The following is a 16,589-nucleotide window of genomic DNA, read 5'->3' on the forward strand; positions in this document are numbered from 1 at the left end:
GGTCCCCACAGCATTAGTCTGAGCAGCAGAATTATTAGCCCAGTGACAATATCACACATCACCAATTACCCATTATACTGACCCTCTGACAGTGCGGCACTCCCTCAGTACTGACCCTCTGACAGTGCGGCACTCCCTCAGCACTGACCCTCTGACAGTGCGGCACTCCCTCAGCACTGACCCTCTGACAGTGCAGCACTCCCTCAGCACTGACCCTCTGACAGTGCGGTACTCCCTCAGCACTGACCCTCTGACAGTGCGGCACTCCTTCAGCACTGACCCTCTGACAGTGCGGCACTCCCTCAGTACTGACCCTCTGACAGTGCAGCACTCCCTCAGCACTGACCCTCTGACAGTGCGGCACTCCCTCAGTACTGACCCTCTGACAGTGCGGCACTCCCTCAGCACTGACCCTCTGACAGTGCGGCGCTCCCTCAGTACTGACCCTCTGACAGTGCGGCGCTCCCTCAGTACTGACCCTCTGACAGTGCGGCGCTCCCTCAGTACTGACCCTCTGACAGTGTGGCACTCCCTCAGTACTGACCCTCTGACAGTGCGGCGCTCCCTCAGTACTGTGCCCGTTTGAAAGCGCTGTGCTTGGGATTTAATGGTCTTTGGTTTGATATTTACCTTACAGAGCAGGCAGTTCAGTTTTGAGCAGATCGGACAGAGGAATTCATTGACCGTGTCCTCGTAGATACACCAGCCCCTGCAGTCGGCTGTTTTGCAGTGGTAGCTGTTTTCGCTGCTGCTCTCTGCTACACTCATACTGCGATCCAGGAACTTATCATAGTCTTCGAGCGAAACCAGCTGAGAAACACAAAACAGCAGCAAGGTTTAGAGCAGCTACCCACTGTAGCTTATCCACATTCCCCCCATCACTACCCAAAAGTTAAAACTTTATTTATTAGTGTGACAGGTCGGCTTACATTAACACTGCAATGAAGTTACTGTGAAAATCTCCGAGTCACCACACTCCGGCGCCTGTTTGGGTACACTGAGGGAGAATTTAGCACGGCCAATGCACCCTAACCAGCACATCTTTCGGAAACCGGAGCACCCTGTGGAAACCCATGCAGACACGGAGAGAACGTGCAGACTCCACACAGACAGTGACCCAAGATGGGAATTGAACCCGATCCTTGGAGCTGTGAGGCAGCAGTGCTAACCACTCTGCCACCGTGCCACCTCAAGATAGGAGAGCTCTGGCGACCTCTCATTCCATTACCACACCGCTCACAACTTATTTTAAAGTGAATTCTCCAGCGAGATAGACAGCAGAAACTACTCCATATACTAATCTCACAGTAACCTCTCAATGTCCAAGTTTCTTTAACAAACAATAACATTTTAAAAAATTTATTCATGGGCGTCACTGGCTGGCCAGAATTTATTGCCCATCCCTAGTTGCCCTTAGAGGGGCAGTTGAGAGTCAACCACATTGCTGTGGATCTGGAGTCACATATAGGCCAGACCGGGTAAGGATGGCAGATTTCCTTCCCTAAAGGGCATCGGTGAACCAGATGGGTTTTTCCGACAATGGTTTCATGGTTATCAGTCGATTCTTAATTCCAGATATTTTTTATTGGATTCAAATTCCACCGTCTGCCGTGGCGGGATTCGAACCCGGGTCCCCCTGGATTAATAGTCCAGCGATAATACCACTTGGCCATCACCTCCCTTATAATATTAATTATAAAACCAGACTTGTCAAGTGGAAAGATACTTATTTATATAGAATCATATCATACAATTTACAGTGCAGATGGAGGCCATTCAGCCCATCAAGTCTGACATTTACCTCATAATCCTACATATTTACCATGGCCAATCCCTAACCTGCACATCTCACTCAGTACCTTATTCAGCTACCAATCGCACTTGAGCGTTGGGTGGAGCTGTTTAACTGCAGGTGGCATCACAGCCCGAGTTCCCAGCTCTCCTCACTTACCTGAGGCCCAGTCTCTGGAGCCGGGTGGGACGGACTCTGGTTGGGGGGTTTGGGGTGGAGAGGGGAGGGGAGCAGGTAGAGGAACAGTGGGACACCCTGGAAGATCTGCTCCCCCCCACCCCCAGGGGTTCCTGATTCAAGTTGCTGCATTGGTTGCTTCATTTAGCTGATTCTTCCTTCCAGAGAGAGAGCACCAGCTGGGCGTACACACTCAGACAACAAGGGGGTAACTCCTTAACAAAACAGGGAGAGGAACAGTCCCGAGAGCTCCAACTAACCCTCCAGCACCCACTGCCTTTTCTGGGGGCCAGGGGGTGGGTTGGAGGGGTGGAATTTCCAGATGTGTCACCCCCTCTGAGTGAGGAAGTGCTTCCTGACATTGCCCTGAATGGCTGGTTTGGATTGGGAGATTCTGCCCCTCCGGCCCCCGAGGAAACAATTTCCCCCAGAGATCACTGACACGCCCACCATGGACTCGCTCCCCACTCCCAGAGCTCACTGACTCCCCCACTCCCAGAGACCACTGACTCTCCCCCTTCACCTCCCCAGGACCCCCTCCCCACTCCTGGAGATCACTGACCACCTCTTTCCCCCACTCACCTGCCCCCCCCCCCCCCCCCCCGCGAAGCCTCCTCCCCACACCCACAGATCACCGATTGCCTCTGGATCCCCTCCCCACCCCCACAGATCTCTGACTCTTCCCCCTCACCCTGCCCAGGATGCTGTCCCATCCCGAGAGATCACTGACCCCTTTGGACCCCCTCCCCACGCCCAGAGATCACTGACCACCCCCCTCACCACCCCCCTCAACCCCGGCCTCCTCCCCACCCCCACAGATCACTGACTGCCCCGGATCCCCTCCCCACGCCCAGAGCTCACTGACTCCCTCACCCTCAAAGATCACTGACCCCTCTCCCCCCACATCGAGAGCTCCCAGGGATCACTGAACCACCCTCCCAGGACCCTTGCCCACCTCCAGAGATCACTGACCCCCCCCAGGACCCCCTCCCCATCCCAAGAGATCATTGACCCCCCCCTCCCCTGGGCTCCCTCCCCACTCTGCGAGATCGCCGAACCCCCTGGACACCCTCCCCACTCCCAGAGATCACTGATACCCCCAGGACCCCCTCCCCACTCCCAGAGATCACTGACCCCTGCACCCAGACCCCCTCCCCACTCGCAGAGATCACTGAACCCTGCACCCGGACCCCTCTCCACCACCCCCACCAAAAGATCATTGATCTCTCTCCCACCCCTGCACCCCTCCTGCAGAGCTGAATGACCCTCTCCTCCTGGACCCCCTCCTCCTTCCTGGATTGCAGAGCTCACTCCACTCGGACCCCCGGACCCTCTCCCCAGATTCCGGAGCTGACTCACCGCCCGGACTTCCCGTTCCTGGAGTTTGCTGTCACAGGCGTAGTTCTCATCCCGGTATGGGCAGGGTACCTGTGGGTCGGTACAGCTCCGAATCAGCTGCTTTAGGCACTCTCTGTGGACAGAGCAACAAGGGTTACTGATACACCCTCTCTTTATTCCTCTCTCATCCCCTGCTCCAGGAGGCTATTCAGCCCATCTTAGAGCATCTATCTATACTGGCCCATTGGTTGTTGGGTCAACCTATTATTCACCAATCCAACCCCTCTCTCTGGCAGCTCCTACTCTCACTGTTCCACATTTTCTTTTGTTTACATGTTCAATCTGTGCCCCCCTAGCACAGGAGACAGCTTCTCCTTATTCACTCTGTCAAAACCCCTCTGGATTTCCAATAGCTTTCTTGATTTGAAATAACTCTATTCAATCTCCTCTTAACTTTCCCAGCCCCAGCTTCTCCAGTGCAACTCCATAACTGAAATCCTGTCATCCCTGGAACATTCTCCTGAATCTTAGAAATATAGAACATAGAACAGGACAGCACAGTACAGGCCCTTCGGCCCTCGATGTTGTGCCAAGCTCTGTCCAAACCCAAGATCAAGCTATCCCACTCCCTATCATTCTGGTGTGCTCCATGTGCCTATCCAATAACCGCTTGAAAGTTCCTAAAGTGTCCGAGTCCGCTATCACAGCAGGCAGTGTATTCCACACCCCAACCACTCTCTGAGTGAAGAATCTACCCTCGGACATCGCTCCTATATCTCCCACCATGAACCTTATAGTTATGCCCCCTAGTAACAGCTACATCCACCCAAGGAAATAGTCTCTGCATGTCCACTCTATCTATCCCCCTCATCATCTTATAAACTTCTATTAAGTCGCCTCTTATCTTCCTCCGCTCCAAAGAGAAAAGCCCAAGCTCCCTCAACCTTTCCTCATATGACCTACCCTCCAAACCAGGCAGCATCCTGGTAAATCTCCTCTGTGCTCTCTCCAATGCTTCCACATCCTTCTTATAGTGAGGTGACCAGAACTGAACACAATATTCCAAATGTGGTCTCACCAAGGTCCTGTACAGTTGCAGCATAACCCTACGACTCTTAAACTCAAACCCCCTGTTAAATAAACGCTAACGCACTATAAACCTTCTTCACGGCTCTATCTACTTGAGTGGCAACCTTCAGAGATCTGTGGATATGATCTTGTCTGCCCTCTCTCACATATTCTTCCCAAAGTGTGTCGACCTGAACTGGATTCAGTACTCCAGTTGAGGGCTAGTGCTTTATAAAGATTCACTACAAGCTCCTTGCTCCTCTGCAGTTCCTATCACAGTTGGGGTGCCTGGATCATTTGAGACCACAGCAGTGAGGGTGGGAGGTGGGGGGGTGGGGGTGGCGGGGGTTGCTCTTTCTTCAGGTAAATCTCTCACCTGAAGAAGAAGCAGCGCTCCAGAAGCTTGTGATTCCAAATAAACCTGTTGGACTTTAACCTGGTGTTGAGACACTTCTTAGCATGCCCACCCCAGTCCAATGCCGGCATCTCCACATCTTGGGAAAACTCACCAGGAAGTTGTTGGATTGTCAGCAAGGTTCAGTCACATCCTCCAGGGAGGGAAACCTTAGTTGGTCAGGTTCTGCTGGTGACTGCAGTGTCACACTCATGTGGTGGGCTTCGAACAGAGTTTGCCTGGGTCCGCAGGGGTGGATCCAGCCTGCAGTGTCTCCACAAGGGCCAAGCGTTCCCTTCTCAGGGATGGGAATAACTGCCAGCCTTTCCCGCGGCACACTCATCCCGAGGATGGATTGGGAAGACAGGAACAGTAATTGGACATTCCCAAAGTGTGTCGCTGTTCCACTATTTAATCAGATCATGACTGAGCGATGACCTAACTCCAGACTGGCAGATAGGAAGAAAAATATCACCAGACTGACCTGTGGTGAGGTGGGGTGCAAATCTGGAAGATAAAATTAGAGATGCTTATGAGAGTGGACAGGTGGGTTTGTGATGTACTCCCGCTGGTCTCTTACCTGCAGAAGGAGTGCAGACAGTCTCGCAATACCACTCCCTCCCCTGGCTTTACATCCTGCAGGCAGATACGACACTCAATGGGCTGGTGGTTGAGAACGAGGTGCTGCCCATCGAGCTGCAGGAGGTTCTGGTAATTCCGCAATCGCTTTTCCTCCAACTCCTGAAAAAAAAATGAAGGGAAAATAGCAACAACAGCACCACTGGCAGCTCAGCCTCCCTCACAGATTACATCAGAGGACTTAACCAGCCCATGCTCACAAACCCCTAAACATCCACTGTTAGATGGGATTCTGTGATCGGACAGCACTTGCTGGACAATCCTGAGTGCGTTAATAGCTACACTGGGGCAGCACAATGGTTAGCACTGCTGCTACACAGCGCCAAGGATCTGGGTTCGATTCCAGCTTCGGGTCACTGTCTATGTGCAGGTTGCACAGTTCTCCCTGTGTCTGCATAAAGGAAAGTTTACTTATTAGTCACAAGTAAGGCTTATATTAACACTACAAGAAATTCCTTAGTTGCCAGACTCCAGCAGGTGTTCAGGTCAATGAACCTAACCAGTACGTCTTTCAGAATGTGGGAGGAAACTGGAGCACCCGGAGGAAACCCACGCAGACACGGGGAGAACTTAAACCATTCCAGGGGTAGCAAGTTCTATTCAAACAATCAGCTCTCTTTATTTCTCTATTGGTTTATTCATAACTATTGTGTATTCCACAAGTGGAAGCATTCTCTCCCCTGTTTTCTTGCATTAAGTTGATCTTTCTCTACACCCTAGCTATGACTGTAATACTACATCCTGCACTCTCTCCTTTCCTTCTCTATGAACAGTATGCTTTGTATAGCATGCAAGGAACAATACTTTTCACTGTACACTGATACATGTGACAATAATAAATCAAATGCAGGGTGATGCATTTTGGTATATTAAATCAGGGCAGGACTTGCTGAGTTAATGGGGAGAGTTACAGAACAAAAAGATCTAGGGGTACAGGTTCATAGCTCCTTGAAAGTGGAGTCACAGGTGGACAGAGTGGTGAAGAAGGCATGCTTGGTTTCATTGGTCAGAACATTGAATACAGGAGTTGGGACGTCTTGTTGAAGTTGTACAAGACATTGGTAAGGTCACATTTGGAATACTGTGTGCAATTCTGGTCACAATTATAAAAAGGATATTATTAAACTAGAAAGAGTGCAGAAAAGATTTACTAGGATGCTACCGGGACTTGATGGATTGAGTTATAAGGAGAGGCTGGATAGACTGGGACTTTTTTCCCTGGAGCGTAGGAGATTGATGGGTGATCTTATAGAGGTCTATAAAATAATGAGGGACACAGATCAGCTAGATAGTCAATATCTTTTCCCAAAGGTAGGGGAGTCTAAAACTAGAGGGCATAGGTTTAAGGTGAGAGGGAAGAGATACAAAACTACCCAGAGGGTGGTGACTGTTTGGAATGAGCTGTCAGAGGTAGTAGTGGAGGCGGGTACAATTTTATCTTTGATAATGCATTTAGACAGTTACATGCGTACGATGGGTATAGAGGGAAATAGGCCAAATGCGAGCAATTGGGATTAGCTTAGGGGTTTAAAAAAAAGTGCGGCATGGACAAGTCGGGCTGGAGAGCCTGTTTCCATGCTGTAAACCCCCATGACTCTAAATCAAATCCACCTTGTCCGAATCTTTCATAACATTAAAGACCCAATTCAGGGACCCCTCTGGTATGGTGGGTGAGGGATCCTATTTGTGCTTCACTCTGTTTGCTTCATTTAAGCAAAAGTTTCAGTTTCAGATATTTCTGCCTATGCAGTTACAGTCAAATGCTAAGCTTCAGAAGTTAATTAACTTGACCACATTTTAAGGCTCAGCAAGTATGGTGGAAAAGGTTAGGGTGCACAGAGTTGGGGGTAAGGTGTTAGCGTGGATAGAGGATTGGTTGTCTAATAGGAGGCAGAGAGTTGGTATCAATGGGTGCTATTCTGATTGGCGGTTGGTGACTAGTGGAGTGCCCCAGGGGTCGGTGCTGGGGCCTCAGCTATTTACCATTTATATAGATGATCTGGAGGAGGGGGCTGAGTGTAGGGTAATGAAATTTGCTGATGACACGAAGATGAGTAGAAAAGCAAATTGTGTGGAGGGTGTGGAAAGTCTGCAGAGAGATCTAGATAGGCTGAGCGAGTGGGCGAGGACCTGGCAGATGGAGTACAATATTAACAAGTATGAGGTTATCCATTTTGGCAGAAATAATAGTAGGAGGGATTACTATTTAAAGGGTGAAAAGCTGCAGCATGCTACGGTGCAGAGGGACCTCGGGGTCCTTGTGCACGAGTCACAAAAACCCAGCCTGCAGGTGCAGCAGGTGATCAAGAAGGCGAATGGGATGCTGGCCTTCATAGCGAGGGGGATAGAATATAAAAGTAGGGAGGTCTTGCTGCAACTGTACAGGGTACTGGTGAGGCCGCAGCTGGAGTAAGAACATAAGAAATAGGAGCAGGAGTAGGCCATTTAGCCCTTCGAGCCTGCCCCGCCATTCAATAAGATCATGGCTGATCTGTCGTGGCTCAGTTCCACATTCCCGCCCTCTCCCCATAACCCTTAATCCCCTCTCTTATCAAAAACCCATCAACCCGCGTCTTAAAAATATTTAGCGAGGTAGCCTCCACCACTTCAACGGGCAGTACTGTGTGCAGTTTTGGTTGCCGCACTTACGGAAAGATATATTGGCCTTGGAGGGAGTGCAGAGGAGGTTCACTAGGCTGATAACGGAGATGAGGGGATTGGACTATGAAGAGAGATTGAATAGACTGGGTCTGTACTCGTTGGAGTTTAGAAGGATGAGGGGGGATCTTATTGAGACATATAAGATAATGAAAGGGATAGATAGGGTAAAGGTAGAGAGATTCTTCCCACTTAGAAAGGACAGCAGGACTAGAGGGCACAGCCTCAAGATAAAGGGGGGGCAGTTTAGATCGGAGTTGAGGAGGAACTTCTTCTCTCAAAGGGTGGTGAATCTCTGGAATTCTCTGCCCATTGAAGTGGTGGAGGCTACCTCGTTGAATATATTTAAGTCACGGGTAGATAGGTTTTTGATAGACAAGGGAATTAAGGGTTATGGGGAGAAAGCGGGAAAATGGAACTGATCCACTTCATATCAGCCATGATCTTATTGAATGGCGGGGCAGGCTGAAGGGCTAGATGGCCTACTCCTGCTATTCCTTATGTTATGTTATGTGGGTTAGCTGGAGCATTTGGTTGCATTTTTTGAAAGTACAGTGGAAGCAAAACAGGCTTTCTCATTAATCAAAGTTTTTCATGATTTTTCATAACCAAAGTTTTTCATGATTTTTCATAACCAAAGTTTTTCATGATTTTTCATAACCAAAGTTTTTCATACTATGGTGAGTAACTCACCTCCTGAGTCCCCAAAGCCTGTCCACCATCTACAAGGTACAAGTCAGGAGTGCGATGGAATACTCTCCACTTGCAGCTCCAACACACTCGAAGTTTGACACCATCCAGGACAAAGCAGCATATCTTGATTGGCACCATATCTACAATCATCCACTCCCTCCACCACCGATACTCAGCAGCAGTGTGTACTATCTACAAGGTGCACTGCAGCAATGCACCAAGATCGTTAGGCAGCACCTTCCAAACCCACGACCACTTGTAGCTAGTAGCATGAGGGCAGCAGATAAATGGGAACACCCCCAACTGGAGATTCCTCTCCAAGCCACTCACCATCCTGACTTGGAAATATATTGCCGTCCCTTCGCAGTTGCTGGGTCAAAATCCTGGAATTCCCGCGCTAACAGCATTGTGGGACGACTCACAGAACATGGACTGCAGCAATTCAAGAAGGCAGCTCACCATCACCTTCTCGAGGGTGACTCGGGATGGGCAATAAATGCTGGCCCAGCCAGCGACACTCATGTCCCACGAATGAATTAAAAAAAAACAGCATTTGCAGCTAGAGACAGCACGTGCCAAGCAGTTTTAGTAACACAGATAAGCTTTAACATATATTGTAATCACAGTTCTGTGTTTAATTAGTTTGGTCCAGAGTCTATTTTAAGTGCTGCTTTAATCAGTACAATATTGGTTTTTGCCAGCATCTCTCTCTCTCGCTCCAGTTTATTTTTGCTTTCTGTAACGTGTTAATTTTAAGACCGGTTCAACAAAAGAAATTCAACTTTGTGTTAGTGCCATCTCCATCTATTCAGAGGAATGAATGGACCCTACAGTGGGATCTGAATTCACTTCCTGTAACAGAGAACAGAGCCTTTTTGAAATAATTTGATGTAAGCGCTGTCTATGTTACCCATCACTAATTGCCCTTGGACTGAATGTCTCGTTCAGCCATTTCAGAGGGCAGTTAAGAGTCAATCACATGCTGTGGCCCTGGAGTCACATGTAGGCCAGGCCAGGCCAGGTAAGGACAGCAGATTTCCTTCCCCAAGAGGATATTAGTGAACCAATGTGTTACTGGGATCCTGTTGGGGAGATATTCCTCAGATAACTAAGTACGGGTGTGCCAGAGGATGGAGGCAAATGCAGCATTCATTTATAAGCAGGGAACCAGAGGAAAGCTAAGCAGATGCACATCGATATCTGTGGACATTTCAGATCTTGAACTAAGGATGAAATTACCAGATATATAGAGACTAATATTTATCTAATGTCATTTTCATAGGAAAAACATTCCAGGACACACTGTGAGGGCAATCAAACAACATGAGATAGACCATAAGACTATAACATTTGGCCCATTGAGTCTATTCCGCCATCTAATCATGGCTGATATGATTCTCATCCCCATTATCCTGCCTTCTCCCACAACCCTTGATCCCCTTATTGATCAAGAACCTAGCTATCTCTGTCTTACAGACACTCAATGACCTGGCCTGCCTCAAACCTCTGTTGCAAAGAGTTCCACAGACTCATCACTCTCTGCCTGAAGAATTTCCTCCTCATCTCTGTTTTAAAATAGCGTCCCTTCACTCTGAGGTTGTGTCCTCCAATTTTAGTCTCTCCCACTAGTGGAAACATCCTCTCCACATCCACTGTATCCACACCTCTCAGTATTTTGTAATTTTCAATTAGATCCCCCCCCTCATCCTTCTAAATTCCAATGAGTACAGACCCAGAGTCCTCAACCGTTCCTCATATGACAAACGCTTCATTCCTGGGATCATTCTTGTGAACTTCCTCTGGAGCCCCTCCAAGGTCAGCACATCCTTCCTTAGATAAGGGCCCAAAATTGCTCACAATATTGTGCTGCTCACAAGGTAAATATAATTTAAAACATAAAGGGACAACCGTACTTGACAACCTCCTCAGAATTTTGTAAGGAGGCAAAAGACACTTGAAGCAGATTGATTGGCCATGCTAAATAGCGTTAAGGGAATAACAGGGTAAATACATGGGGCTATGTGGATAGGGATGGGCAGGATGATGGTCGGTGCAGACTCGATGGGCTGAATGGCCTCCTTCTGCGCTGTAGGGATTCTATAACTCTGTGATGAAGAAATGCAGTGGATGCTGTGTATGGATTTTAGAGAAGCCTTTGATGGGGTAAAACATGGGAAGGAAAATTAGAAAGCTGGATTAAAGATAGAACTGAGAGTGTTGAAGTTATGAACGGAACTCAAAGTGGTTGGAAATAGGTTACACTCCACGCACATGAACTAGGAGCAGCGCACCCTTCCACCTCAAGCTTTGGGACAGCTTTGGTTTATGGGGCATGTCGGTGAATTGGGTATAAATCGAGAGGTTGTGGTGCTGAAATTTGCAGGGGACCCAGAAACAGGAGCTCAGTTAATGTTTCAGAAAGCTGCAAAGTGATATTGGTAAGATGGGAAATTGATCAAAAAAGTAACAAATGCTAGTAGATGCTCTGGCAAAATAAAACAGAGCAGGGGTTTGGAAGGAAGAATAGAATAAGCAGAGAGACACCTCCCACTCGTGAAAAGCTCACAAATGAGGCAGCACAGATTTAAATTGGTAAAAGTAGGAAAGGCAATATAAGGAAAGACTTTTTCACATAGCCAGTGGTTAGGGTCTGGAATATACCATCTGAGAGTGTGGTGGAGACAGATTCACACAGCGAGTGGTTAGGATCTAGAATGCACTGTCTGAGAGTGTGGTGGAGACAGATTCACACAGTGAGTGGTTAGGATCTAGAATGCACTGTCTGAGAGTGTGGTGGAGACAGATTCACACAGTGAGTGGTTAGGATCTGGAATGTACTGCCTGAGAGTGTGGTGGAGACAGATTCACACAGCGAGTGGTTAGGATCTGGAATGCACTGTCCGAGAGTGTGGTGGAGACAGATTCACACAGCAAGTGGTTAGGATCGGGAATGTACTGTCTGAGAGTGTGGTGGAGACAGATTCACATAACGAGTGCTAGGATCTAGAATGCACTGTCTGAGAATGTGGTGGAGACAGATTCACACGGCGAGTGGTTAGGATCTGGAATGCACTGTCTGAGAGTGTGGTGGAGACAGATTCACACAGCGAGTGGTTAGGATCTGGAATGTACTGCCTGAGAGTGTGGTGGAGACAGATTCACACAGCGAGTGGTTAGGATCTGGAACGCACTGTCCGAGAGTGTGGTGGAGACAGATTCACACAGCAAGTGGTTAGGATCGGGAATGTACTGTCTGAGAGTGTGGTGGAGACAGATTCACATAACGAGTGCTAGGATCTAGAATGCACTGTCTGAGAGTGTGGTAGAGACAGGTATAATTGAGATGTTTAAAACGAAATTAGACAGTGTTGGAAGTTAAGATATCGGCCAGCCTGTCTGCCAGGAGGCCTACAGGGGCCCTCAAGATGCCAAATGGAGACGGGGAAGGCAGAAGTAGCCAGCGCACTACTTCCTTCACTCAGGATAAAAGGCAGGGCGATATGGGGGTTTGCAGGGATGGGGGGAATGTTACATCTTTTGGGGGATCCAGAACAGGAATGGGAACTCAGTACTGACCCTCTGACAGTGCGACACTCTCTCAGTACTGACCCTACACAGTACGGCACTCCCTCAGCATTCTATTATGCTGCTGACCAGAGATCGCTGAGTGAGAATGGGACAGGGTTCTGATCATCCAGAGAGCAGTACAGAATTGTGTTTTGTGATGAAAGAAAAACAATAATTTCACTCCATCGTTGGAGACAAGTATCTGGATTTTAATTTGTTGGCAAAGAAAAATAATAAAAGTCCTTTTTTGGTTATACTTTCTACAGCTGTGACTTTACAATCAGAAAATGAACACTTGCAACGTTGAAAAAATCAGCCATGATCAGGTAACAAAACATAGCAGCTACGGGAGTGCAGGCGTACACTCAAGGTCAGATAGAATCAGTGTGTCTTTTGCTGTGTCTGTATCTTTCGAGTTACTCCACAAGCACTGAGACAGTGCATAGTGTCAAGTCCACATCACCCGTCACGGGCTCAGTGTTCAGTCTTCACATAGCTGCTGGCTCCTGGTACTGTGTTCTCAAAACAGGGAGGGGGAAAGAGTGTGAGCGTCAGCATCTTGGTATCTGCCAGTGACAAGTTCCACCACAAACCCCACCCCCAGCACCGCCTCCTGGTGCAGTCTCTGATGGAGAAGCGAGAGGGCCTGGGTCAGTCTGAGGGTGGCAGCTTCTCACTCTCTGCCAGGGCCACTCTGAGCATGTTGCATGTGGAAAAGCATTCTTCTCTTCTTCCTTTTTCCTGTGATTCAAAAAAAAGAAAGGAGAGAAGAATGAATCTGCTGCAGCAGACATTGGAAACCAACGTGCTTCATGTGGGAGTGCTGTCAGCTCCCAGAGCTCAGGTCAGCCCCGAGGGTGCTAAAGTCACCCAGCGGGATAGCAAGTTTGAGCTTCTGAGTTTAAATCCAGTTTTTACAGGATACCTGTATGGGTAACAGATATATACATACATATAAAATCCAATTATTGACACCGACTCTGCAATGGCCAGGTATGTGACAGTGGAATAATGAGAACAAGGCATTGCCCTGTGGAGTGGACCATTGAATAACTCTCACTTGTTTTGTTAAGCTGAAACAGGAGCAACGTGCGTACCTGTGCCTTGAACTGGCTGTTGTGATGTTTGGAATTTGACAATCTGTGTTTGAAGTGATTATTCTAAAAGCAGTGGTGACAACTCTGTCAGTTAGTCCACGGTGACCACTGAATGGAGGGATGATTAAATGTGGCTGCCACACACTGGAACTGTCATTCTTGTTAATGGACAAATCCTCTGGGTGGGATTTTCCTCCCTCTCCACAGTGTGTTGGGAGACGGCATGCCATTCACTGGTGTTGGGATCTATGGTTCCGATATTGTCAACAGGCTTTCCTGTTAAATGCACCCCTTGCTGCTAGGAAACTCGCATGAGGGGGTACGCCATTGGCAGGACTGTAAGATCCCATCAGCATGAATGGCAGCAAGATTCCAGCATCTGTCTCTCTTTCTCCCTCGTCCTCTGATTCTCAGACTCTCTCTTTCTGCCGGTCTCTATGTGTTTCTGTATATGCGTGTGTGTGTGTGTGTGTGTGTGTGTGTGTATGGGTGTAAATGTATGTGTGTGTGTCTATATCTGTATGCATGTTTCTGTGTGTGTTTCTGTGAATGGGTATATGTGTGTGTGTGTGTTTCTGTGTATGAGTATATGTATGTGTGTGTGTGTTGCCATGTGTGTGTCTGTGTGCGGGTGTATATGTCTGTGTGTGTCCATCTACAAAATAATACGGGGCACAGATCAATTAGATAGTCAATAGCTTTTTCCAAAGGTAGAGAAGTCTAAAACTAGAGGGCATAGGTTTAAAGTGAGAGGGGAGAGATACAGAAGTGTCCAGAGGGGCAATTTTTTTCACACAAAGGCTGGTGAGTGTCTGGAACAAGTTGCCAGAGGTAGTAATAGAGGCAGATACAATTTTATCTTTTAAAAAACATTGAGACAGTTACATGGGTGCGATGGGTATAGAGGGATATGGGCCAAATGCAGGCAATTAGGATTGCCTTAAGGATTTTAAAAAAAGGATGGCATGAACAAGTTGGGCTGAAGGGCCTGTTTCCATGCTGTAAACCTTTATGACTGACTGTTCTTTCTGTCTGCCAAGAATATCCTGTGAGCGGCACAGTAGCACAGTGGTTAGCATTGCTGCTTCACAGCTCCTGGGTTCGATTCCCAGCTTGGGTCACTGTCTGTGTGGAGTTTGCACATTCTCCTCACATCTGCGTGGGTTTCCTGCAGGTGCTCCAGTTTCCTCCCACATCCAAAGATGTGTGGATCAGGTTGATTAGCCATGCTAAAATTGCCCTTAGTGTACTGAGATGCGTAGTTTGTAAGGATATAGGGGTGGGATTGTGTTTGGTGCAGACTTGAATGGGCCGAATGGCCTCTTTCTGTACTGTAGGGGTTCTATGACTAGCACTTTGTGTATTAATATATGTAGCCTTGGAAACATTTTGTCCAGGCCTGGTGATTTATCCACTTTTAAAGATGCTAAATTCCTTATTGTTTTCTCCCTCATTATTTTATACTATCCAGTATTTCACACTTGTTCTCTAACTACAAACGTCTGCATCATTCTCCCTCTTTTGGGAGGGAGAATGATGCAGACTAAGAGTATTTATTAAGACCTATGCCCATGTCTCCTGCCTACAGTCAAGCTGCTTCTTTGGTTTCTCATTGGCCTTACTCTTTCGTTGGTCGCTATCTTGTTCTTTATCGATTTATAAAACATCTTTCCTTTATTTCACTTGTCAACTCACATAAACATACAAATTTGCAGCAGGACTAGGCCATTCAGCCCCTCGAGCCTGGGTTGTCAGCCAGTAAGACTATGGCTGATATGATTGTGGCCTTAATTCCAATTTACCTCTGAGAACCTTTGACACCATTATCAATCAGAAATCTAACTCAGCCTTAAAAAATATTCAGTGACCCTGCCTCCACCACTCTCTGAGGAAGAGAGAGTTTCTCACGATCCTTGGGGGTTGGGGGGAGGGATCTCTTCTTCATGCTCCCTCTTTGCTTTCCTATTTTTCTTTTTGATTTCACCGGTGGCACAGTGGTTAGCACTGCTGCCTCACAGCGCCAAGGACCCAGATTCGATTCCTGGCTTGGATCACTGTCTCTATAGAGTCTGTACATTCTCCTCATGTCTGCATGGGTTTCCTCCAGGAACTCCGGTTTACTCCACAGTCTGAAAGATGTGCTGGTTAGGTGCTAAATTCTCCCTCAGTGTACCCGAAAAGGCGCCGGAGTGTGGCGATAAGGGGATTTTCACAGTAACTTCATTGCAATATTAATGTAAGCCTACTTGTGACACTGATAAATAAACTGTTGCACTTTCTGAACTCCTCTCATCTTTCTGAGTTCTCAGTATCTGACATCAGCTTCACTCTTTTTTCTGCCTTATTTGCTCTTTGGTACCCAGGGAGGGATCTAGATTTGGGAGACTCACCTTTTTTTCTTTGTGGAAACGTATTTCATAGAATGATAGAATCCTACAGTGCAAAAGGAGGCCATTCGGCCCATCGAGTCCATACCAACCACAATCCTACCCGCTTATCCCATGTATTTGCACCCCTTTACTGTAGAGTCCACTAGATGTAGACAAAAGTCATAGGTAAAAGGAGGATTGGAATGAGACACTCACTGAGCGTTACAATGGGCAGCGCGGGCTTGTAGGGCCGAAGGGCCTGTTTCCTGTGCTGTGTTGTTCTTTGTTTTCTTTGTACTTTAGTATCAGGGGGACTAGCTGGCTAAAGGGTAATTTATCATGGCCAACCAACCTAACCAGCACATCTTCAGACTGTTGGAGGAAACTGGAGCACCTGGAGAAAGGAAACCCAGCAGACACAGGACGAATGTGTAAACTCCACACAGACTGTGACCCAAGCCAGGAACTGAACCCGGGTCCCTGGTGCTCTGAGGCAGCATAGAGTCAGAGGTTTCCAGCACGGAAACAGGACCTTTGGCCCAACTTGATGATGCCACCCCTTTTTTAAAAGCCTTCAGCTAGTCCCAATTGCCCACATTTGGATCATACCTCTTTATACTCATCCTATCCATGTAACTGTCTAAATCCTATTTAAAAGGCAAAATTGTGCCCGCTTCTACTACTGCCTCTGGCAGCTTGTTCCAGACACTCACCACCCTCTGTGTGAAAAAATTGCCCCTCTGGACCCTTCTGTATCTTTCCCCTCTCACCTTAAACCTATGCCCTCTAGTTTTAGA

The 16,589-nt window shown here is 47.7% G+C and overlaps 1 protein-coding gene across 2 annotated transcripts in view; it reads right to left on the reverse strand.

Annotated features, from left to right (window-relative positions):
• Positions 1-16,589, reverse strand: part of shrprbck1r (sharpin and rbck1 related) — a 62,134-nt gene that overhangs the window by 8,028 nt on the left and 37,517 nt on the right. For both annotated transcript variants that reach the window (XM_080214122.1, XM_080214113.1), the window contains exons 9-11: positions 5,350-5,510; positions 3,329-3,440; positions 631-810 (exon numbers count right to left, since the gene is read on the reverse strand). In XM_080214122.1, coding sequence (XP_080070248.1) covers positions 631-810; positions 3,329-3,440; positions 5,350-5,510 — 453 coding nt within the window. The remainder of the gene's footprint in view (positions 1-630; positions 811-3,328; positions 3,441-5,349; positions 5,511-16,589) is intronic.

This window comes from Carcharhinus amblyrhynchos, chromosome 2, assembly GCF_965287045.1.
Source record: "Carcharhinus amblyrhynchos chromosome 2, sCarAmb.v2.hapA, whole genome shotgun sequence".
In the NCBI taxonomy this organism is placed as follows: Eukaryota; Metazoa; Chordata; class Chondrichthyes; order Carcharhiniformes; family Carcharhinidae; genus Carcharhinus; species Carcharhinus amblyrhynchos.